This window comes from Oryctolagus cuniculus, chromosome X (assembly GCF_051225735.1).
Source record: "Oryctolagus cuniculus isolate XC-2025 breed Fujian yellow rabbit chromosome X, ASM5122573v1, whole genome shotgun sequence".
NCBI lineage: Eukaryota > Metazoa > Chordata > Mammalia > Lagomorpha > Leporidae > Oryctolagus > Oryctolagus cuniculus.
The window spans coordinates 39,520,854-39,545,944 of record NC_142888.1 but is presented as its reverse complement, the minus strand read 5'-3'; the positions used below and the strand labels follow the sequence as shown (position 1 = coordinate 39,545,944).

At 39.6% G+C, this 25,091-nt stretch overlaps 1 protein-coding gene and 1 pseudogene across 2 annotated transcripts; one reads left to right on the top strand and one right to left on the bottom strand.

Moving 5' to 3' along the window:
- Window positions 1-472: 472 nt before the first annotated feature.
- Window positions 473-4,233, bottom strand: UBQLN2 (ubiquilin 2). Its single transcript, XM_002720035.6, has one exon. It carries the CDS (start codon window positions 3,547-3,549, stop codon window positions 1,672-1,674), a length of 1,878 nt encoding a protein of 625 aa, XP_002720081.1. The 5' UTR covers window positions 3,550-4,233; the 3' UTR covers window positions 473-1,671.
- Window positions 4,234-4,375: 142 nt separating this feature from the next.
- On the top strand, window positions 4,376-22,115 carry LOC127484956 (adiponectin receptor protein 1 pseudogene; annotated as a pseudogene). The gene has a single exon (XR_016227776.1). The product of XR_016227776.1 is annotated as an adiponectin receptor protein 1 pseudogene (transcript).
- The last annotated feature ends 2,976 nt before the right edge of the window (window positions 22,116-25,091 follow it).

The window sequence follows — 25,091 nt, the reverse complement described above, 5'->3', positions numbered from 1 at the left end:
AGCAATGAAATTCTGTAGTTTTCAGCATTGTATCCATTTAATACAATCTCAAATGAATTCCCAATTTATTTTGGGGGAAACCTCTTATCTATAAAGTTCATCTCGTAAAATAAACATGTCAGAATCATCCAAAATTTTGTAAAGAAATTAAAAAAATTTAAAAAAGCTCAAAATGAACACTCACCTGAATTGACAATGAAGACTTATTTCTAACTCAGTAACTACAGGTTGGTGGACTGGGGCTAAAATGTTCACTGGAAATAAAGAGAATCCAAACACAGAATAAAATATATTCCCTTTGAGGAAAAAAGTTAGAATACCTGAATCCATACATCAAAGTAATTCCACATAGGGAAAATGTTTTAAATAAAACCATAAATGTTAGAGAAACCATAGGGTAAGATTTATATAATTTTGGAGTGGAATAACTCTGTCAAACATGATCCTGTGGCCAGAGGAAAAAAGGAAAAGATTTATCCATTTTTAATTTTTTTTATTTTTTTTAGTCATTTTAATGCATTTTTCCCTGTGCACAAGAGAAGTAACTGATGAAGTCAAAGAATACACTTTCCTTTATACATAGCAGTTAAAGTAATGCAAACATCACATGACACTTTCAGTGAAAGTTACATTTCCAATTACAAATCAAAATGCATCTTAGGATCTCTTCACGGGAGAAGCTGAGAAGGAAGTCTTAGGTAAAAAGCACTTTCCTGGCATTACTACACTGATCCTTCAGGCTGCACAAAGATTAAAGTCATATACAGTCAATCTGCAAATGTTGACACAATGTTACACTGTAAGTTTTCTGTACAATTAAATGTATACTTAGATATACCAGGATAAACATTTCTACTATATTTTAACTGAACTTGCCTAGCCAACATTTTCACTGAGGAATTTATCAAATATGCTGTAAGATTCTACAAAACTGTGAGACATACCTAGCTCCAGAATATTTCTGATATTCTTTCTCCTTTTGGTTACACATTCTCTGCTCATATTCTACTGCAATATTTCTAGATGTACAGTTCCAATTGTGCTTACTGTACTGTGTACAAATATAGCAAAAAAAAGATCAATGAATGGTACAAATCTTACAGCATTTTGCTAGCAAAAATACATGCCAAAGTCACAATAAGCAATATTGTACCACAAATTAGAGCTTCAAATAATTTGCTTGTTTTTAATATCTTCATTCTACATTAAATTACTATCATAGGCTAATGTTTAAAATGCAAATAAATCAGACATCTGTAGGACAAAACTTGTTCACCCAACTGTGAAGGCTGATACCTGTTTCCAAAAATCACAATAAATGCAGGATAAAGAGAAGTGTTCGCATGCAACACCTTTGAGTGAAACAGCATTGATCCCCACCATTCAAAACAGAGAAGGAAATCAAAGAAAAAAAACAAAGATGGAGACAGGAGGAAAAGAGAGGGAGAGGGAAAAGGGAAAGGGGAATGGGGAAGGGTAGGAAGGGGGAAGGGAGAAAAGAAGGAAAGAGGGAGGGAAGGACTCCACCTTAAAATGCATCATATTAAGATTTATAACTAGACAGATTTAAAAGCATCAAAATCAAAGTAAAGCACAATTCTGTGTGTGTTTAAAGATTTAAGAGCCATTATCAAAAATAAGATACATTTTTTTCAAGGTACAGAAATGTAATTACGAGGGCTGCGAGCCCAGCAGCCTCTCAATGGCTGCATTGATGTCGCCTCCTGTTGCTATTAGAGCCTGCAAGTTTGCTTCACGATTTAAGAACCCCATTGCGTTGAGCTGTTCCAGTTGCTGCTGAAATCTGACTTCTGGATTCGGAAGCTGTGGAGGATTTGCTCCAGCCAGAGCCTGCACCATTTGCTGAATGAACTGCTGGTTCGGTCCAGCTTCTGATGTTGGACTCGTGGTTTCACTGGGTGCAGAGTTGGACACGTTGGGCCCAGTGGGGCCACCAGAGCCAGTGGACCCAGGGGTGCCTGCAGGACCAGTGGGTCCTATGGGCCCAATGGGGCCTATCGGGGTAAAAGGGACTATAGGGCCTATGGGGCCTATGGGAGTGACCGGGCCGACCGGGCCTATGGCGGTTCCCAGCACTCCCACTCCCACACCTGGAGTGAAGCTTGGGATGAGGCCAGGGGCTTCAGTGGCTAATGTCTGTAGTCCCTGCTGGATCTGCATTAAAGCCTGCATTGCTCTTGGGTTTGACATGGCTGATAGTGTGTCTGGATTCTGCATCTGCTGAAGGAAAGCTGGGAGCTGTGGACGCATCTGCTCCTGCAGCTGAGGATTTGCAGTGAATAGAGGGCTATTCAGCATCATCTGTGCAGCCAAATCTGGATTCTGGCTCAGTGACTGCATCATGCTTCTCATGTAGGGTGCAGACAGCATATTCTGAATCAGCTGGGGGTTTTCTGTTATCTGTTGCAGCAGACTCTGCATTCCTGGAGTACTGAAGATGCTGGCGACATAATTAGCTGCAGCCACGGTGTTCCCAGTAGCATTGCTGGAGCCACTGCCAGATCCACTGCCACTGCTTGTGGTCGTGCTGGTGGTCGCAGAACTCTGTGTGGCCGGTGGTGGTGCCCATGGATTAGGTAGTGGATCTCGATTTTCTGTGCGGGAAGGCTGAGTACCTTCTCCAGAGGAGGAACTGCTCCCCACCGAGGCAAACGGATTACCCCCAAACTGCTCTTGTGCGGCATTCAGCATCGGTTCTTGAATGTCAGTGTACATGCGCCGTAGTGCATTGTAGCCACCTGGGATGCTTTCGAGATTGCTGAGAGCCAGGTCTTGATTTCTCATCATCTCTTGCATCATGGCTGGATTCCTGGCGATTTCAAGGGTCTGCCTCATTATATCTGGGTTGTTGAGCAGATGACTGATTTCTGGATTTCTCTGAATCAATTGTTGCATCTGTGGATTGGCCATAATGAGCTGCCTCATCAGATCAGGATTCGAAAGCATACTCTGAACAAAGGGATTTTCCATGATTTGGATCATCATTTCAGGGCTGGCCATGAGCTGCTGCTGCATCTGGCTCTGGAGCTCAGAGAAGCTAGTAGAGCTCAAGCCTAGGCTGCTAAGGCCTGCAAGTCCTCCCAGGCTCCCCAACCCAAAAGGGTTGCTATTTGTGGAAATAGGTGTGGAGTTACTCCTGGGAGTCGACGCCGAGGTAGTAGTAGTTCCCGCGGCACTGCTAGCCTGTGTACTGGACTGGCCCTGAGGTCGATTCTGGCTTTTGATGACAAGGTGAACAGTCAGTCCATCATGGATGCCATGCTGCATCAAGGTATCTTGATCTTTTAAGATTTTTCCGGCAAAAATCAGCACTAGCTGATCGGTTTGAGATTTGAAGCGTTTCGAAATCGCTTCCTTAAACTGCTGGACCGAGCTATTTTCGGGCACTGCGAACTCCTCTTTCTCTTTGGGGGTCTTCACAGTGACTTTAATGATTTTGGGCTCGGCTGGTGTGGCGGCCGAGCCTTGGGCCGCACCAGGGCCGCGGGAGGGGCGCGGGGGGCCGCTGCTTTCGCCGTTCTCAGCCATGGCGGCCGCGGTGACGCAGGCGGGCAGGGAAGGCGCGGGCGGGCGAGACACAGCGAGGGAAAGAGGAAGGAAGGAGGCGCCGCCGCAGCGGGCTGAGTCGGGCCGGGCGGGGAGCGCGGAGCACGGTACCTCTGTGATGAGAACTGCGGTTCCCTGGTCCTCCGGTGGAGAGAGGGCTCAGCGTAGGCCTCAGGCTGAGGTCTCCGCGCTCAGGTCTCTGGGCCTCCTCCGCCGCCGCTTGTGATCCGACCGCGCGCACTCCCAGCAACTCCCGCAACCGCTCCGCCCGCTCCTCCCCGCCCCTTCCCCTCCCCCAGCTCCGCGCTCTCCTCCCCGCCCCACTCTGCTGACGCGGCGCCAGGCCCTGATTGATAGATCTGACTCGGTCAAAATTAAAAACTTCTGCCCTGAAAACAGAGGGAGAGAGGGAGAGTGGAAGAGAGGGAGAGAGAAAGGGAAAGGGGGAGAGAAACAAAAAGAGAAGAGCAAGGACTAGAATGAAAGAGAAAACAAGAAGCGAAGCAGGGAGGGAGGGAGGAAGAGAGGGAGGAGGCAGAAGAAACCAGCTTCTATAAACGACATTAAAAGACCAATGGAGAATATATGTTCGCAATCTGTAAGGCAGGAAAAGGATGAAAGCATGAATCAAACCGATCCCATATAAAAGACAAAAGATGAATAATAAAGAACTCTGACAAAGCAAAAAGGAGAGAGGACCACCCACAATGGGGGAAGGGGAGAAGACCCGGCAAGAGCTTGCATTTTAAAAACCTGTAAGTGGCCATTAGGCATAAGAAAGATGATTAAATCACTAGTAATCAAAGAAATTCAAATTAAAACAATGAAATTCTACTTTTGGCTTATTGTATTGGCAAAAGAAAAATAATGGTAAACCTCATTGACAGGGAGCTGAAAAAATGCACTCTCATGCTAGTTGAAGTGTGAATTGTTATAGAACAATTTGAAAATAAACATTAACATTTAAAATGCTTCCACCACCTTTATTTAGAAATCTCTCATCTACAGACATCTTAAAACAATTGGATAAGGATGCAAAAATATGTATTATATGGATAAGAACTGCACCATTTAAAAATATTATTTAAACATTTTAAAGTACTCTGTTTACAGGGGACCAGTCAAGCACATTATATTATATAATGAAGTAATATTTGCTATCTTTAAAACACAGGTGGTTAATTTCCTTAAAGTTGTATATGAAATAAACTATACTTACAGGGAAAATTTCAGAGTGTTTTTGCTTTTGGCTTTATATATTTCTGTATGTTAGAAACTGTACAACCATGTATATCTAAATATAAAAATACAATAAATTATTTTAGAACTAATATTTGACAATTAGTTGTATATCTAGACTGGTTGCATGCATGCATGAATGCATGTAAAAAAAGGAAAACTTTACAGGCTATACACCAATATGTTAATGATGGTAGTTATTACTGAGTGCTTCAATTGTCAATGATTCTTAATTTGCGTTTAAAAGATTTTGAATTTTCAGATGATTTTTATAAGTATGCACTTTATTTATAATTGTTTAAATCAGAAATATATTTTGGAGAAAGAGTATAGGTTGAAATTGATAAATACACAATAGTAATGGCAGATATTAACATATTTACTTCCTTTCATTAAAGATTAAACTAAGTAAAGATGTGACAGTGCTGATGAAGAGAAATTGAATAATAGAAGAAATACAAATTTATGTATGTAATTCTAACCCTGGTTAGGACCACAGACAAAATAGTTCTGCCTTTAAGTATCTAGGGAACTTTTAACAGCAAGTCAAAATCACTGGGTCACCAACACCTTAATATATCATGATTAGAAAAATAAAGGTATGTGGTAGCCATCAATTAATAATAGAGTATGATTAATATGATACAAAATCAAAATAATAAATTTATTTTAATATATTAATATATGTATAAAAATAAAAAACCTAATTTATTAGCACATTCCAAACCATGGTCTATGGTGTTTATAGAAACACTCACATATATGGGAAATGTTCTATTAGAAATATACTACAATGATTTATTCCAAACTTCCACCCATATGGAAGAGGAAATGAAAAAGGATGCGGAAGAGTGATTAAAGGGAATTTTAATTAAATCTGTAAAAACTCATTTTATTTCAAAAATGGAAGAAAATATGCCATAATGTCAGCAATAGTTGATTGTAGATTTTGGGAAATTGAGAATTATAATTTGAAGAGTCTTCCAAAAGTTGATGGAAAATATGTATCATGTGAAAACTATGCATCAATTATGGCAAAAATAAATATCTTTTAGTTCCATTTTCCATGAACTTTTGGAAGTACTCTCATACTATTTTACTTTCCATAGTTTTAATTTCTCAACAAATGGAGAGAAAATTAAGAAAACATCACAGATCATCTTTAATTTCAACAGAATAAAGTTGGATTATATAATGAAAGTGAATGAAAAATTCAACCACATGAAAATTAAAACGAAATTGAAAACTGAACAAAGTGCAAATTAAAGTTGTTATTAAAAGGAATTTATAAAAATAATGACAATAAGGGGCTGGCATTGTGGCACAACATGTTAAGCTGCAGCCTACAATGATGGCATCCCATATGGATCATAGGTACTTCACTTCCAATCCAGCTTGCTGCAAATGTGCCAAGGAAACCAGTAGAAGATGGCCCAAGTTCATGGGTCCCTGGACCCACTGGGGAGACCCAGAAGGACTTCTAGGCTCCTGACTTCAACCTGACCCTGTCCCCCACCATTGTAATCATTGGAGAGTAAATGAGCAGATGGAAGATATCTCTCTCTCTCTCTCTCTCTCTCCCCCTCTCTTCCTCTCTCCCTCTCCCCCTCTCTTCCTCTCTCCCTCTCCCTCTCTCTCTTTAACTCTGCGTTTTAAGTAAATAAATAAATCTTTTAAAAAGTAAAGAAAATTAGAACATATACATCAGTAATTGTAATAGAATTTACCTATGTATGAGTCATTGACCTAGTTAAGAATGTGGATTTCAAGGCTTCACCCTAAACCTACTAAAATAAGCAATGCACATGAATCTGCATTCTTATCAAAGTATAGTTTAACATTTGACATATGAGATATGATGCAGATAAATTCAGTCATATTTATACAAAGACTTTAAACACCAAATACTAAATAGTGTAAATAAGTTAATTAGACATTAAAATAAAGAAGACAACAGAAATCAGGGAGGGAAATGGGGAAACTACAAAATGACAAAGCCAAACAATGAATTCACAAATAGGAAAAGTAAAAATATATTCGATAAAACTAAGAAGTTCTTTGAAGAAACAGCCAAATAGAAAAACTGCTATTAGGTTACTCTTGGTTCACTTACTAAAGAAATAGAAGATGGTGCAACAGCACACTTACTTCTCCACGTTTCCTGCGCCCCATCACAAACACATTTCTTTGAGTTCTCTTCATTTAGCATATAAATCATGTCACCTTTGATGTTAATTCCAAAATATGATGTAAAATTACTTTTTAATTTAATTTATCCCAGAGGTCAAATCTGCATGTCTTTATTAGGGAGTAGCACAGCATCAATTAGCTGAATTTTAAAAACAAGAGCAAAAAGACAGATAAATAAAAATTAGTGCTCACATGTTTAATCATATATGATGGGAATCTTTTTAAGACTATGAGGAAATACTTGGTATAAATCTATTGTTAAAGATTTTATTTATTTCAAAAACAGAGTTACGGGGCAGGGAGGAGAGAGAGAGAGAGAGCTCTCCCATCTGTTGGTACACTACCAAATGCCAGTGACAGCCAGAGCTGGGCCAGGCCAAAACCAGTAGCCAGGAGCTTCATCTGGGTCTACCACATGGGTTCAGGGGCCCAAGCACTTAGGCCACCTTCTGCTGCTTTCCAATGCACATTAGTAGGGAGCTAGATCAGAAGTGGAGCAGTGGGGACCTGAACTGGCATTGCAGGCAGTAGATTAACCTACTGCAAGAGGATGGTGGCACCCTTTGTATAAATCTTGACTAATAATAAAGAAAAGTTGATGACAAGGCCAAAATATGTTCAGCAGAAGTAGAAAGCCCTGTGAGAGATATGTAAGAAAGTAAATAATTACTTAATTTTTGGTTTAAAGTAACAGCTAAGCTTAATGTTTTTATAAAACTGTTCTGGACAGAAATTACATGAGAAAAAAGTAAACCCCTAGTGGTGTTGGAAAGGTGAATACTGCCAGCAATGAATCTTCATGTCAAAAATGCATTCTAGATTAAAGTGGTATCATAACATTTACAAAAATATTTATATAACCTACAAGTGGTGACAATCCTTCTGTAACAAAGAAAAAACCTAAGTGATGACATTGGTAGAGTTCATTAAATATGGATCTTAAACCTCTGAATATTAAGAATACTTTAAAATTTTCAAAATTAAAGCCAAACAGAAAACTTGTCACACCTGAGGTATATCCATGACACAAACATATTTTTACAAGTCAGTTTAAATAAAAATTAGCACTAAGGATAAGTACACAAAAGACATATAAATGTACCTTACAAAAGAAAGTCAAGAAGGAAAAAAGGAAGGAAGGAAAGAAGGAAGTGAGGAAATGTAGGGAGGGAGGAAGGGCACATTTATCTTCTTGAATAAAAAAAAGTAAATAACTAAAATATTTTGTCCATAAAATTTAAAAGACTGATATAATATCCAGTCTTACCACAGTTGATCCAGAGTGCTTAGGTTCAAATCCTGGTTCTAGTACCTCCATTTATTAGCTGCATGATGTTGGACAGATAACCTAACTTTTCTGTACCTCACTATTAATCTTTGAAATGAAAGGATGTTTTGAGTATCAAATAAATTAGCAGGAATGCATAAATTAGTATGAATACAGATACAGATAAGTATATATATATATATATAAGTATACAGATGTGTCTTGTTCATAGAAAGTACTTTATAAATATTATTTTTAAAATTACTATTATTTTCAGAAATTTTGCTGAGAATTAAGTACAGTAGGTTACAATGTATGTGACAAGCAATTTGCTAATAATACTAAAAGCTAAATAAATATGCAGACAATTTTACTGAACGATTCTACTTTTAGGAAGTTTCCCTGAGGAAGTAATGCCTATTGTGAAGATTTTGAGGTGAGTCCAGACTGTAGCATAGTAGGTGCTGGCATCCATTAAGGGTACCAGTTCAAGTCCTGGCTACTCCACTTTCGATACAGCTCTCTGCTTATGGCCTGAGAAAGCAGCAGAAGATAGTGTAAGTGCTTAGGCCCCTACACCCATGAGGGAGACCTGGAAGAAGCTCCTGGCTTTGAATCAGCTCAGCTCTGACCTTGGCAGTCATTTGGTCATTTGGGGAGTGAACCAGCAGATGGAAAACCTCTCTCTCTCTCTCTCTCTCTCTCTCTCTTTCTCTCCTCTCTCTCTCTTTCTCTCTGCTTTTCAAGTAAATATATAATTCTAAACATAAAGATTTTGAAGAGATTACACTAATTGAAGGCTGTGTTGTCTTCCTGGAGTGATCTACTGAATCTGAGGAAAATTTCATGATTGTTCTTCACTCCTGTTGAAGCACATAGAGTCAAATAACACAGAAATAGAAAGACAGTAATGTTTTTAATGTCAAGAGCATAGACTTGAGCCAAACAAAACAGACTTGGATTAGTATGCCAGCTTGTTTTCTAATTTTTGACATTAAAGCAGTTCATTCATTTCTCTGAATCTTAGTTTCATGATCAGCAAAAAATGAGACTAATATGCATAATCTTCAATATTGTATTATAGGCAGTAAGAATATGAGAAAGACAATAATTTTTCTACCTTTGTCTGAAAAAAAAAGCAAGTGAAAAATTTACCCTTAGTAAGTTAGAGTATGAAATAAAAAAATGAAAAAACAACAAAAGCTCAAAACCAGTAGATTATAAGAGCAAAGATAACAGTCTGTTTGGCAGATATGTAGTCTGTTTTGGAGCTATGCTTTCAAATTATGTATCATTCTTGTTCTGACTCCATGCTCTATGAATGTACGGTCAAACTTTCTTGAATGTAATAAAATTCTAATGTTAGATATACACTTTACCTTCTAGGACATTATCAACTGACAAACCCTAGACTGGCTTTGGCTTGTTAGCAATTAACACTTGACAAATTTCTCATTAAAATTCAGATATCAAACTTTCTTTCAGGGCTGGTATTGTGGCATTGTGGCTAAAACAGCTGCCTGGGACACCAACATCCTATATGGGCAACAGTTTGTGTCCAGGCTGCTCCACTTCCAATCCAGCTCCCTGCTAATGGCCTAGGTAAAGCAGTAGAAGATGGCCCAAGTGCTTGGGCCCCTGAACCCATGTGAGAGATCCGAATGAAGCTCCTGGCTACTGTCTTTGACCTGGCCCAGCCCTAGATGTCACCGGCATTTGGTCTGTGTCACCCTTGTGAGAGACCTGGATAGAGCTCCAGGCTCCTGACTTCAGCCTGGTCCCACCATAGCTGATTGTGGCTATCTGGTGAGTGAACTAGCCAATGGAAGGTTTCCCTCTGTCTATGTAACTCTGACTTTGAAATAAATAACTGAATTTTTAAAAAATATCTTTCAAAATTAAATGATCTACTCACATTGGGTTCAAATACTTGGAAGTGACATAATTTGGGCTTCATCTTTTACATTAGCCATGTCTTCTGATTTGCCAGTATCCACCAGGTCCACTTCATTTATTTTCTTATCCAGTTGATGTTGTAAGCAATGGGATTTTTGATCCTTTAAGGACAAGCTTAAGCTTTCAGTCCCTTCACTGTTATCTCCTGAAAACTAGTTTCACTGAAGCACTGAGGTAAATTGGAAAAGACCAAGAAAATGATTGGGTCACTTTCTTAGAGGACAAAATATTTATGCTAGGTAGAATGTAAGTATGACTACCAGAACACTCTCAAGTCGCATGCTCCTTCCAGTGTGGGGAAGGCACTGACAATCCGGGGCTGCTGGACTGCAGATGGCCCCCAGCAACACTGGATGTAGCACCCAAGACCACAGCCCCAAGCACAGCCTGCCCGCCCAGCCTTTAGAAAACCAAACTGGACAGTAGATGTTGCTCACTATGATGACACGCTCTCCAGTGATCTCTGTTCGTCAACCATCACAGGGAGATCTCTGCTTCCTGGGGCTGAGAGACCCCAATCTTCCAGCAAGCTGAAGCTGAAGGGTACTGTGGTACCAGCCTGATGTCCTCCCACAAAAGATCCATGATGGCACAGGGCAACGGGGCACCTGCCAGTAGCAGGGAAGCAGACTCAGTAGAGCTGATGAAACTGGGATCTCTGTTACAAGAGAAGTGCAAATGAGCATCACCAACCCAACCAATGCTGAAGAAGATCAAATGTACCCAGTGCCCCAGGAAGAAGAGGAGGAGGTGTGGGTACTGACGCTGCCCCTGCAGGCCCATCACCATGGAGAGATGGAGGAGTTTCCTTACAACATCTGGGAGGATCGTTGGAGGGTCATCTTGTATGATGTGCTGCCTGACTGGCTGAAGGACAGTGAATACTTGCTTCACTGCCACAAACCACCATGCCCTCCTTCCTGGCCTGCTTCAAGAGCATCTTGCACATCTATACAGAAACTGGACCCATCTGCTTGGTTTCCTGCTGTTTCTCTTTTTGGGAATCTTGACCATGCTCAAACCAAATATGTACTTCATGGCCCCTCTCCACGAGAAGGTGGTTTTTGGGATGTTCTTTTTGGTTGCAGTGTTCTGCCTCAGTTTCTCCTGGCTCTATCACACTATTGCCATTCAGAGAAAGTCTCTTGGACGTTTTCCAAACTGGACTATTCAGTGATTGCTGTACTGATTATGGGGAGCTTTGTCTCCCAGTTCTATCACTCTTCCTGCTCCCCACAGCCATGGCTCATCTGCCTCTCCATCATCTGTGTCCTGGGCATTTCTTCCATCATCCTGGCTTAGTGGGACCATTTTGCCACCCCTCAGCACTTCCAGACAAGAGCAGATGTGTTCCTGGGACTTGGCTTAAGTGGCATTGTGCCCACCATGCACTTTACTCTCACTGAGGACTTTGTCAAGGCCACCACAGTGGGCCAGATTGCCTGGTTCTTCTTCATGTCTGTGATGTACGTCACCAGAGCCAGGCTTTATGCTGCATGTATTCCTGAGCACTTCTTTCCTGGAAAATTTGACATTTGGTTTCAGTCTCATCAGATTTTCCACATTCTGGTGGTGGCAGCAGCCATTGTTCACTTCTACAGGGTCTCCAACCTTCAGGAATTCTGATATGGCCTAGAAGGTGGTTGTACTGACAGTTCCATTCTCTTAACCTTCCTACCTGAGGGGTGGAGGAGGAACTTCCCAAGTGCTTTTAAAAATAATTTCTTTGCTGAAGTGAAAGGAATAGTCTGAGTTGTCTGTTTCTAGAAGAAACCTCAGAGAATTAAGTATTAGCTGAGCTGCAGCCCACTGTCACCCCACTGGACAGAAAACTTGCATTTCCTTTCTGCTAGCTGGTGAGGGTCGCCATGGGCTGACCTTACCATACCCCCCCTTGGCATGGCAACTGCTGGCCCTTCACAGACAGTATTTTGAAGTTCATGATGAGATTTTTATCCCTCCTCTATCTATTTTGGAGAAAAATTATGGACTGGAATTCTCCAGAAAGTCTGGTTTTATTCTGGAAGAAAGCATCCCTCCATTACTCCATCCTTACTTTGTAACCTGGCTTATGACAGGCCATCATTTTTGTAGCACACTTTTCAAAATCAAGTATAACCTGGCGCCATCTTTCTAGGGCCCGGATCTGCTTACACAACAGGAAGAATAAAGCCATCCACCTGTACTGAGCCCAGATATTCATGGAGGTGTGTCCAGGCTTCAGAAAACTTAAGTTTTAATTTTTTTTTCTTAGCAGAGTAATATAAGATTAAAATGGGGAAGTATATTTAATATTTAATACTGAGTTTTATAAAGAAACCTGCTATTGTTGCTATGTATCTTGATGCAAAGAGTATGAGGATAACAAAAGAACATACAGAAGACACTTGGCATTCAAAGAAAAAAAAACCACTTTCTTTCCCTTGATGATGATAATGATGATGATAACCATGAAAATGATGAAAGAAGATAAACTGCACTTTCAGTTTACCTTTCTATCCCTTTTACCATCAGGGTTATATGACTTTAAGGGACTCACAGCTGAAAACCTGGACCTGAGAAAAATATCAGATGAAAGAGAAAGTCTGACTCACTCTGTAGTATAAAATGGGATTTTATATTATAAACCATGGCATGTATTTCATCTCATGAGTTTATTTTAAAATATAATTCTTAAATAACTTAGTTATTTAAAGATTTATAAAATAAGGGCCAGTGTTGTGGGTTAAGCTGCTGCCTGTGACTCTGGCATCCCATATGGACACCTGTTCATGTTGCTGCTCCACTTCCAATCCAGCTCCCCACTAATGCTGGAAACAAAAGAAGATGGCCCAAGTGCTTGGGCCATGCCACCCAGTTAGGAGACCCAGATGAAGCTCCTGACTCCTGTCTTCAGCCTGGTGCAGGCTATTTGGGAAATTAACCAGTGGATATATCTCTCCGTGTCTGTAACTCTGCCTTTCAAATAAAATAAATAAGTCTTAGAAAAAGATTGATAAAATAAATTAAAGGCATAAGAAAAATGCTCAAATATTATTAAAATTAAGTAATATGGTTACTAGGCATGGAAAGGTAAAGAGTAGATATTTCATTGGAAGGTAGAAAGAATAGAACTGTTGTTTTCAACTAAAGTCAGAACAATAAGGTAGAAGTGATTGACAAAATTGTCAGAAAAAGTGAACCTATTATTTAGAGGTCATGAAGGTCTAATACCCTTACAAACACAATGTTAGCCACAGGATATTTTGTAGCTATGAAGAATGCTTTGGGACTGACACAATTATATAAATATGCAAATAATTCCCCTAAGGCAGATGTTAAGTTTCCAGGACAACCCTATGAAGCCTACTTCATTTACAGCGTGGTTAAGACTTGATATCAGCTACATTTAAGTCAAATGGGAATGTGTCACCACTGATAACATCATATGTGCTGAATAAGGTTCAAAATAACATGCATTTTATATAGAGAGAAGGGAGCTCACAGGCTGTAAGCATAGAATAACAGGGAATGGTGATTGTCACACATTATATGTACTTGTTGAACTGGCACACTGTACTCCATACATATGTGCAGTTGTTGAGTGTTAACTCAATTTTTTTAAATAACTTGGAAGATGGGAATGGGAACTAACCTGATTTAATAACCATTTATCAAATCCTCACATTGTACTCCATAAATAAGTGCAATTAATATGTGTTTTAAAATTCATTTCTCAAAAGGCAGTATCTCTAGCCTCCTTCCCCACCGACAAAAATAAACATTGTATGTGCAAATTCAGTCCAGGTTGCAAATCAGAATATCAATAGAAATATACCTGGCAGCAGTGGGAGGAGATGCTTCATTCACAAGCATTGCTTGTTGATTTTCAAAATTTTAGTGCCAGTGAAGAAATTCCAAAAAGGGAGCAAGATATTTGGATCCTCAATGGCAACAAATAAATAAAAGTTGAATCATATTTGAATTATTTTAAAAATCTATTTACGGTGACTACTTTCAGAAGGCAAATCCATATATGAAATAAATATGATAGCTAGTTACTTTACATAGCCTGATGTCTTCATATTGGCATCTGCAGATGGCACTTATTGGTAAATTATGATATTGTAGTCTAGACTTATTATACATTAAAAGTATCCAGGAACAGAGGCCAGTCTTGTGGCACAGAGGATATAGCCACTGCCTGGGACATCAGCATCCTAAATAAGCACCAGTTTGAGTCCCAGCTGTTCCACTTCCAATCCGGATCCCTGGTAATGGCCTGGGAAAACCAGTCCAAGTCTTTACACAGACTGGAAGAAATATTTCCCAGGGCTAGCATTTTGGTGCAGAGGGTTAAGCTGCCACCTGCAACATAGGCATCCCATATGTATGCCATTTCAAGTCCCAGATGTACCATTTCTGATTCAGTTCTCTGCTAGTATATTGGGAAAGCAGCAGAAGATGGTCTAAATGCTTGGGCCTCTGTAAACCATGTGGGAGATCTGGATGAAGCTGCTAGATCCTGGCTTTGGCCTGGCCCAGCCTTGGCCATTGAAAACATTTGGGGAGTAAAGTAGCAGAATAGATTCTCTCTCTCTCTCTCTCTCTCTTCCTCCCTCTCTCCCTCTAACTCTGATTTTCAAATAGGTAAATAAATCTTAAAAAAAATCCAGGTACATATTTTCACCATAAAATTGTTATGTGTTTGGAGAGATATATTTACCCTGAATGGACAATGTGACATTTATGGAAACATCACATAGTATCACATAATATATGATTTTATATGTCTTTAAATTTTTTTAATTTTAAAAAAGAAAATATCTAGTAAAAATTAAAGGAGAATGTAACTTTATAGGAAAATTCTTGTTGTCTCTAGGTAATACAGGATAAAACAGAGATACCAGAATTAGGAAAGTTCAAACCCTCTTGTTGATGGTAAAAACCATTTGTGACAGTAGACATACAGGCTGTAGCACTAGTTTTCAAACTTGAGTTTGTCTATATGAAGTCTCTTCAAATTGGAAGAGGATAAAGATAGTTTAAATGAAATTATTTTCTAGATACTCTGTGTCAACATATATTTTTCCTCAAATATGTCTGCCAGAAAATGCCACTGAAGTCATGACATTGCCTTTTGCAATTGACCTTTTCCACTCTACCAAACAAAGATATACTTCTCTCCCATAACCAGGTTTTTACTATGGTACATTGTCCACTGCTTCTGGCTATAAGAACTTTGGGGCAACAAAGGAACAATTTGATATATATATATATATATGTATATATATATACACGTTTATATATGTATATATGTATGTGTACATATGTATACATATGTGTATCTATATACATATATATGTATATATATGGTGAAGAAATTTGCATGATCCATCATTTTTTAAAGATTTATTTATTTATTTGAAAGTCAGTTACACAGAAAGAGAAGGAGAGGCAGAGAGAGAGAGAGAGGTCTTCCATCCACTGGTTCACTTCCCAATTGGCCACAACAGCCAGAGCTGTGTTGATCCGAAGCCAGGAGCCAGGAGTTTCTTCCAGGTCTCCCACACAGGTGAAGAGGCCCAAGGACTTGGGCCATTTCCTACTGCTTTCCCAGGCCACAGCAGAGAGATGGATCAGAAATGGAGCAGCCGGGACTAGAACTGGTGCCCATATGGAATGCCAGCACTGCAAGCGGTGGCTTTACTCATATGCCACAGAGTGGGCCCCAGTGATGCATCATTCTAATTGGGTCTTTAAATAAGACCCAAATCTTCTTTAGAAGATAAACAGCATTGAACATGGGACATGATGTAAACAGAATAAGGAATCTCAATTGAAGCATAACATTAGCATTCTGAGAGAAGAGGAAATGAGTAGTGTTATATAAGACAGTGACCTTTTTTTTTTTTTTAAGAAAGTGGATTTAATAGAAATAAATTGCAAGTTCTTGCACTATGTTCTGGAATGTGGCAACTTACTACTATTCATTAGGCAAAGAAACTAAATCAACTTCTGTTTGTGGTTGGATTTTGAAGTTGTATATTGCTTTGCTCAATCGATTAAAAAATAAGAATGGAAAGCACAGATATAAGTGATCTTGATGTATATAAAAGAGCACAAAATCCATTTTTGAATGATATGCCTTATAAAATGAAACAGTCATGAGGGAAAGTTAATTCATTTATTTATTCATTTGAATACAGGGAAAATCAAGTCAGTTTTGAAGGAATGTTTCAGTTATGACTCAGAGTAAAGCAATGAGAACAATAAATTCAAATAGGCCCTTGGTGACCTGGACAGGACTATTGGTAGTAGAGTTTGTTTCAAAATAGCTAAATTTCAAATGTTTCACCACTAGAAATATGAATTAAGGGAATGGGTGTTTGGCACAGTGGTTAAGTTGTTACTTGGAACCCCCACAATGAAGTGCCTGGTTCAAGATCTGGCTACTATCCTGTTGAACCAGCTTTGTACTTGTGCGCACCCTGGGAGGCAGCATATGATGGCTCAAGTACTTGGATCCTTGAAACTCATGAGCTCCTGGCTTTGGTCTAGGCCAGCCCTGGCTGTTGTGTGCATTTGGGGAGTGAAACAATGGATGAAAGATCTCTCTCTCTCTCTCTCTACTCTCTCTCTGAGTCTCACTCTATCTCTGTCTTCACCTTTCAAACAAGATGAAAATAAATAAATAAAATTCTAAAATATGAGAAGAAAGCACATTAATGACTAATTAGTTTGATTTAATCATTCTGCACTGTCTATATATATGATAACATCACATTGCATTCCATGAGTGTGTACAATTATGGTTTCTTGATAAAAATAATATTGATAATAAATTTGTGAACATGAACATGTCCTGCAGAACAATCATCTTAATCATTTTTGGTAAAAATTAGATAAGGAAAAATTGTGTGGATGATATTGAGTGGATTCAGATTTCCAGGATTTCCTATATCTATGCTTCTAGGATTTTGTAAGCACTGTGCATCACTTCCTAGAAGATATTTATGACTACCTTCTGTGAAGGAACTTGGGAATCTGAACAGTGAAAGCAATTGTTTGATGGGAACAGCTCTTGGAATAATTAAGGGAATAATTATAATGCTTTGATAATCATTAGCTAAGGAGTAGCAATTACTTTATTGCATTCTCAGAAGCTGACAAAAGAGAAAATAGGTGGGGGGACAGAGCCATTATGTCACTCGCCCAAGGTCACAAATCTAGTAAGTTTCAGAGCTAGATTCAAACCTGGTCAGTTTGAGTGAAATGATGAGGGATACATACATTTGTGGTTTATGACTGTGCTAGCAACTATGCAGTGGTCAAATAATAAGTTCATTCACCTAAAGATTTAAATTAATACCTAGCCATGTAGTTAATTTGAGAGCAATAATTTTAGATTGTTTATTAAATTATATCATAAAAACAGGAAATACATGAATCATTTGTATAGAACTCAATTAAGCACATCTGTGTAACCAACACCCAGATCAAGAACCATAACATTACCAGCCTCTCAGCGGCTACAATTACATTCATTTTCAATCCACAACTCACTCTAAGAGTAACCACCACCCTAATATCTAACATGATAGATATCTGTTTGGGGACTTTATATAAATGGAGCCAAACAGCATGTATTGCTTAGTGTCTGGTTTCTTTTACTCAATTTTTTGTTTATAAGATTTATATCTGTTGTTTTGTGTTGCAGTAGTACATGTATTTTCATTGCTAAAATGGAATAGTTTTAAAAATTCTTCTAAAAATCATATTAATAGCTTCATTTTTCTGAACAATACTTGTATAGGTCCATAAATATAGCTAGACATGGGGCTGGCGCTGTGGCGTAGCAGGTAAAGCCACCGCCTGCAAAGCTGCCATCCCGAATGGGCTCAGGTTCGAGTCCCAGCTGCTCCACTTCTAATTCAGCTCTCTGCTATGGCCTTGGAAAGCAGTAGAAGGCCCAAGTGCTTGGGCCTCTACACCCGCATGGGAAAGCTGGAAGAAGCTTCAGTCTCCTGGCTTCAGATCAGTGCAGCTCCAGCCGTTGCAGCCATTTGGAGAGTGAACCAGTGGATGGAAGACATATCTCTCTCTGCCTCTGCCTCTGCCTCTCTGTAACTTTGCTTTTCAAATAAATAAATAACTCAAAAAATAGGACAATGTAGGTGTACTTAATAACAGGAAAGCATTATCAGAAAAAAAAAGAAAACTACCAGGCTTTGAAATCAGTTAAATCTCAGAAAGGCTAAAACTTATGCATAGTTCCCTCAAAAACTTCCCTTGTAGTCTTGGACTATCTTATCAATGTCTCTGGGATTCAGTTTTTCCAAATGAAAAGTACGAATAATATTACCTATCTCAGAATTGCATAAGGGTAAAATGAGATGCCATACAGACAGTCCCTGACTTAAAATGGTGTGACTTACCATTTTCAACTTTACAATGGTGCTTTCTGTAGAAACTGTACTTCAAATGTTGAATCTGGATGCCTTCCCAGGCTAGTGCTATGTGATATGATCCACTTTCATGATGCCAGACAGTAGCAGTGAACACAGCACTCATATAGCCATGCCGTTATGAGGGGAAACAATTGAGACTATAGTGCACTGTGTTGCTAAGATAGAATGTTTGGCAGGTTAGGTTTATTACGTGCATTTTCAACTTATTATATTTTCAATGTATGATGAGTTTATCAGGACACAGTCCTGTAAGCTGAGAGGCATCTGTATGTTTTTAAATGGCTGTTAAAAGGTTGTATTCGTTGTCATAATTATTAGAGTTAATGTACAAATACTCAATCTGAATCAAGGCTGGCCCACTTAATAGTAATATTAATTAATATCTACATATGCTATATATATGCTATATGTAGATGATGGGGTTTCCTGTATCTTATAGGAGTATATTCAGTATGTCAAGAATTACCTTACCTGAATAGCAATTGGGAAGGAAGAACTCAAACTATCCCTCTTTGCAGATGATATGATTCTTTATTTAGGGGACCCAAAGAACTCTACTAAGAGATTATTGGAACTCATAGAAGATTTTGGCAAAGTAGCAGGGTATAAAATCAATGCACAAAAAGCAACAGCCTTTGTATACACAGGCAATGCCACGGCTGAGGAAGAACTTCTAAGATCAATCCCATTCACAATAGCTACAAAAACAATCAAATACCTTGGAATAAACTTAACCAAGGACGTTCAAGATCTCTACAATGAAAATTACAAAACCTTAAAGAAAGAAATAGAAGAGGATACCAAGAAATGGAAAAATCTTCCATGCTCATGGATTGGAAGAATCAATATCATCAAAATGTCCATTCTCCCAAAAGCAATTTATACATTCAATGCAATACCAATCAAGATACCGAAGACCTTCTTCTCAGATCTGGAAAAAATGATGCTGAAATTCGTATGGAGACACAGGAGACCTTGAATAGCTAAAGCAATCTTGGACAACAAAAACAAAGCCGGAGGCATCACAATACCAGATTTCAGGACATACTACAGGGCAGTTGTAATCAAAACAGCATGGTACTGGTACAGAAACAGATGGATAGACCAATGGAACAGAATTGAAACACCAGAAATCAATCCAAACATCTTCAGCCAGCTCATATTTCATCAAGGATCCAAAACCAATCCCTGGAGTAAGGACAGTCTATTCAATAAATGGTGCTGGGAAAATTGGATTTCCACGTGCAGAATCATGAAGCAAGACCCCCACCTTTCACCTTACACAAAAATTCACTCAACATGGATTAAAGACCTAAATCTACGACCTGACACCATCAAATTATTAGAGAGCATTGGAAAAACCCTGCAAGATATAGGTACCGGCAATGACTTCTTGGAAAGCACCCCAGAAGCACAGGCAGTCAGAGCCAAAATCAACTATTGGGATTGCATCAAATTGAGAAGTTTCTGTACTGCAAAAGAAACATTCAGGAGAGTGAAGAGACAACCGACAAAATGGGAAAAAATATTTGCAAACTATGCAACAGATAAAGGGTTGATAACCAAAATCTACAAAGAGATCAAGAAACTCCACAAAAACAAAACAAACAACCCACTTAAGAGATGGGCCAAGGACCTCAATAGACATTTTTCAAAAGAGGAAATCCAAATGGCCAACAGGCACATGAAAAAATGTTCAAGATCACTAGCAATCAGGGAAATGCAAATCAAAACCACAATGAGGTTTCACCTCACCCCGGGTAGAATGGCTCACATTCAGAAATCTACAAACAACAGATGCTGGAGAGGATGTGGGGAAAAGGGACACTAACCCACTGTTGGTGGGAATGCAAATTGGTTAAGCCACTATGGAAGTCAGTCTGGAGATTCCTCAGAAACCTGAAGATAACCCTGCCATTCAACCCAGCCATCCCACTCCTTGGAATTTACCCAAAGGAAATGAAATTGGCAAACAAACCATCTGTCTGCACATTAATGTTTATTGCAGCTCAATTCACAATATCTAAGACCTGGAACCAACCCAAATGCCCATCAACAGTAGACTGGATAAAGAAATTATGGGACATGTACTCTATAGAATACTATACAGCAGTCAAAAACAACGAAACCTGGTCATTTGCAACAAAATGGAGGAATTTGGAAAACATCATGCTGAGTGAATTGAGCCAGTCCCAAAGGGACAAATATCATATGTTCTCCCTGATCAGCGACTACTAACTGAGCACCAAGGGGGAAACTTGTTGAAATGAAATGGACACTATGTGTGGGGAGCAACTCGGACAAGACTAAGTTACTGGAATTAAGACTTATTCTATGCATCTGCTCTCCCACAATATGGCGCTGGGAGAGGAGTAAACAGCTTCTATGCAGCTGCCTCCAGTTCGACCAATAACCTGCAGGAGCTGATCCTGCTCCTGATTGGAGGAGAGCAGCGTACTCGGCGTGTGGGTAGCAGAGTTGGGATTGGTGGAAGAGGACTATAAAGGAGGAGAGAGACAACATGCACCAGGAACATCTATATGAAGGAACACCTGAGCAGCCCCCGAGAGAGCCAGCAAGCAGTGTGCCGCTCCCCTGAGGAAGTGGGGGAAGTGGCAGGGGGAACCGCCCTTCCACGGAGGTGGAAGGGTCGGTAGCCAACCTGGGAAGAACCAGCAGCAAACCCAGGAAGGGCCGAGCAGACAAAAGAACAGCTCAGGGTCCTGTGTTGTTCCTCCACGAAGAGGGGGAGCGACACTATGAGAAACAGTGACTTGATCAGCTCTTGTCCTGACGGTTGATGTACAATGTAATACTTTATCCATTGTAGTATTTTTTTGTTCTAGTACCATTCGTTGAACTCTGTAATTAACACACAATAATTCTTAGGTGTTTAAATTTTAACTGAAAAGTGATCCCTGTTAGGAATTTGGAAAACATTATGCTGAGTGAAATAAGCCAATCCCAAAGGGACAAATACCACTTGTTCTCCTTGATAGGTGACAACTAACTGAGCACCAAAAAGGAAACCTGTTAAAGTGAAATGAACACTATGAGAAACGGTGACTTGATCAGCCCTCACCCTGACTGTTGATGAGCAACTTGATATGTTATCCCTCTTAGTATTTTTTTGTTTGTTCTACTTAATACCTTTGGTTGAATACTGTAATCAATACACAATTCTTCTTAAGTGCTGAAACTTAACTGAAAAGTGATCACTGTTAAATGTAAGAGTGGGAGTAAGAGAGGGAAGAGATGTGCAATTCGGGACATGCTCAAGCTGACATACCTCAAACGGTAGAGTTAGAAACATACCAGGGGATTCCAATCCAATCCCATCAAGGTGGCATGTACCAATGCCATCTCACTAGTCCCAGTGATCAATTTCTGTTCACAATTGATCATAATGATAGGACTAAGAACCAAAGGGATCACATAAACAAAAATAGTGTCTGCAAATACTAGCTGATAGAATAAAAAAGGGAGAGAATGATCCAACATGGGAAGTGAGATACATAGCAGACCCATAGAATGGCAGATGTCCTAAACAGCACTCTGGCCTCAGAATCAGCCCTTAAGGCATGCGGATCTGGCTGAAAAGCCCATGAGACTATTTCAGGCATGGAAAGCCAAGACACTCTGGGGAAAAAAAAAAAAAAAACCTAAATGAAAGATCTCTGCGAGTGAGATCCCAGTGGAAAGAATGGGTCATCAAAGAAGGAGGTACCTTTCTCTGAAGGGAGGAGAGAACTTCCACTTTGACCATGGCCTTGTCTAAATATGATCAGAGTCAGTGAACTCAGGGGGCTTCCATAGCCTTGGCAGCTCATGACAAGAGCCTAGGGTGATTACTGATGCCATAAACCAGAGTGTCAATTTGTTAAGTCAACAACAGGAGTCACTGTGCACTTACTCCTCATGTAGGATCTCTGTCCTTAGTGTGCTGTACATTGAGATTTAATGCTATAACTAGTACTCAAACAGTATTTTTCACTTTATGTTTCTGTGTGGGAGCAAATGTTGAAATATTTACTTAATGTATGCTAAACTGATCTTCTGTATATAAAGAGAATCAAAAATGAATCTTGATGTGAATGGAAGGGGAGAGGGAGTGGGAAAGGGGAGGGTTGTGGGTGGGAGGGAAGTTATGGGGGGAAGCCATTGTAATCCATAAGCTGTACTTTGGAAATTTATATTAATTAAATAAAAGTTTGAAAGGAAAAAAAAAAAAAACAAAAGACAGACAGCAACAAATGCTGTGAGAATACAGAGGAGAAAGGTGAAATCTTATACACTGTTGGTGGGAAAGTAAATTACTATAGCCACTGTGGAAAAAATATGACAATTTCTTTAAAAACTTGAAATAGACCTACCAGCAACCCTACTACTGGGTATATACTCAAGACATGAACTCAGTGTACCAAAGAGATATTCCTCTACTACGTTTATAGCAGTACTGTTCACAGTAACCAAAATATGCAGTCAACCATTAAAAAAATGTGGGGTCCAGCATTGTGGTACAGTGGGTTAAGCCATAGCCTTTGATGCCAGCATCCCATATAGGAGCGCTGGTTTGAATTCCAGCTGCTCAGTTCTGAACTCAGGTTTTGATCCAAATCCCTGCTAATTCTCCTGGGAAAACAGTGGAAGAAGGCCCAAACACTTGTGCCCCTGCCACCCACATGAGAGATCCAGATGACGTTTAGGACTCCTGATTCTGCATGGCACAGCCCTAGCCATTGTTGCCATTTGGGGAGTGAACCACAGAATGTAAGATCTCTCTCTGTGTATCATTCTGTAGGTAAAAAACATAGAGATAAACCTTAAAAAGAAGAAAATACTTTATATATATATATGAATATATACACCTACTATATATATATAAATGGAATATTAGTTATAAACAGGAATAAAATTCCATCATTTGCAACAAAATAATTGGAATTAGAGGGCATCATCTTCAGTGAAATAAGCCAGTCATGGAAAGACAAATACCATGTGTTCTCCTTTATATGATGGGACAAAAATTAAAAAAAAAAAAAGAAGAAGAAAGAAATTCCCATGTATATCAGTTTTGCTACAAATATAGGATTTTTTTTTTTTTTTTTTTTTTTTTTTTTTTTTTTTTATTTTTGACAGGCAGAGTGGACAGTGAGAGAGAGAGACAGAGAGAAAGGTCTTCCTTTGCCGTTGGTTCACCCTCCAATGGCCGCCGCTGCAGCCGGCGCACCGCGCTGATCCGATGGCAGGAGCCAGGATCCAGGTGCTTTTCCTGGTCTCCCATGGGGTGCAGGGCCCAAGCACCTGGGCCATCCTCCACTGCACTCCCTGGCCATAGCAGAGAGCTGGCCTGGAAGACGGGCAACCGGGACAGAATCCGGCGCCCTGACCGGGACTAGAACCCGGTGTGCCGGCGCCGCAAGGTGGAGGATTAGCCTATTGAGCCACGGCGCCGGCCCCAAATATAGGATTTTGTCAAACTTGTTTTAAATCTGTGTCAAGCAAATTGATAGGAATTATATACTACTGTAGTATTAATGATATTGTAACCCTTTTAAAATGTATCTTATATGAGCAAAATTGAGCAACTTTTCATTTGATTTTGTTTATAGCCCTTGCATATTTTCCTTCTCAACTATGACCTTTTTACTTTTTATTTGTTGAGCACTTTATTTAATAGAACCCTTAAACCTTTCACTACGATGCATATTACAATGTTATCTCAAAAAAGTTTTTATTTTTTATTTTTTATTTTTTAACAGGCAGAGTGGACAGTGAGAGAGAGAGACAGAGAGAAAGGTCTTCCTTTGCCATTGGTTCACCCTCCAATGGCTGCCGCGGCCGGCACGCTGCGGCCGGCGCACCACGCTGATCCGATGGCAGGAGCCAGGAGCCAGGTGCTTTTCCTGGTCTCCCATGGGGTGCAGGGCCCAAGCACCTGGGCCATCCTCCACTGCACTCCCTGGCCACAGCAGAGAGCTGGCCTGGAAGAGGGGCAACCGGGACAGAATCCGGCGCCCCAAACCTGGACTAGAACCCAGTGTGCCGGCGCCGCTAGGTGGAGGATTAGCCTATTGAGCCGCGGCGCCGGCCCTCAAAAAAGTTTTTAGAAAGAAATGATATCACAGTCATTTTTTTTTTTTTTTACTATGTGATCTTTCTTTTTTTTTAACTTTTATTTAATGAATATAAATTTCCAAAGTACAGAATATATCACAGTCATTATATGAGAGGACTTCAAAAGGTTGGTGGAAAATGGAATTAAGAGATAAGTTTTCTTTGGTTAAAGAAATTTGAATTCCGTGTATAGGAAGGGCCTTCAAACAGTTCACAAAAATACATACATGTGAAAACTGTGCATCAGCTTCGAACTTTCTTTCACCAAATAAAACTTACCTTTTAATTCCCTTTTTCATAAAAAG

Excerpts from the sequence above, each read along its gene's own strand:
- UBQLN2 (XM_002720035.6), bottom strand. The coding sequence starts at position 3,549 with ATGGCTGAGAACGGCGAAAGCAGCGGCCCCCCGCGCCCCTCCCGCGGC.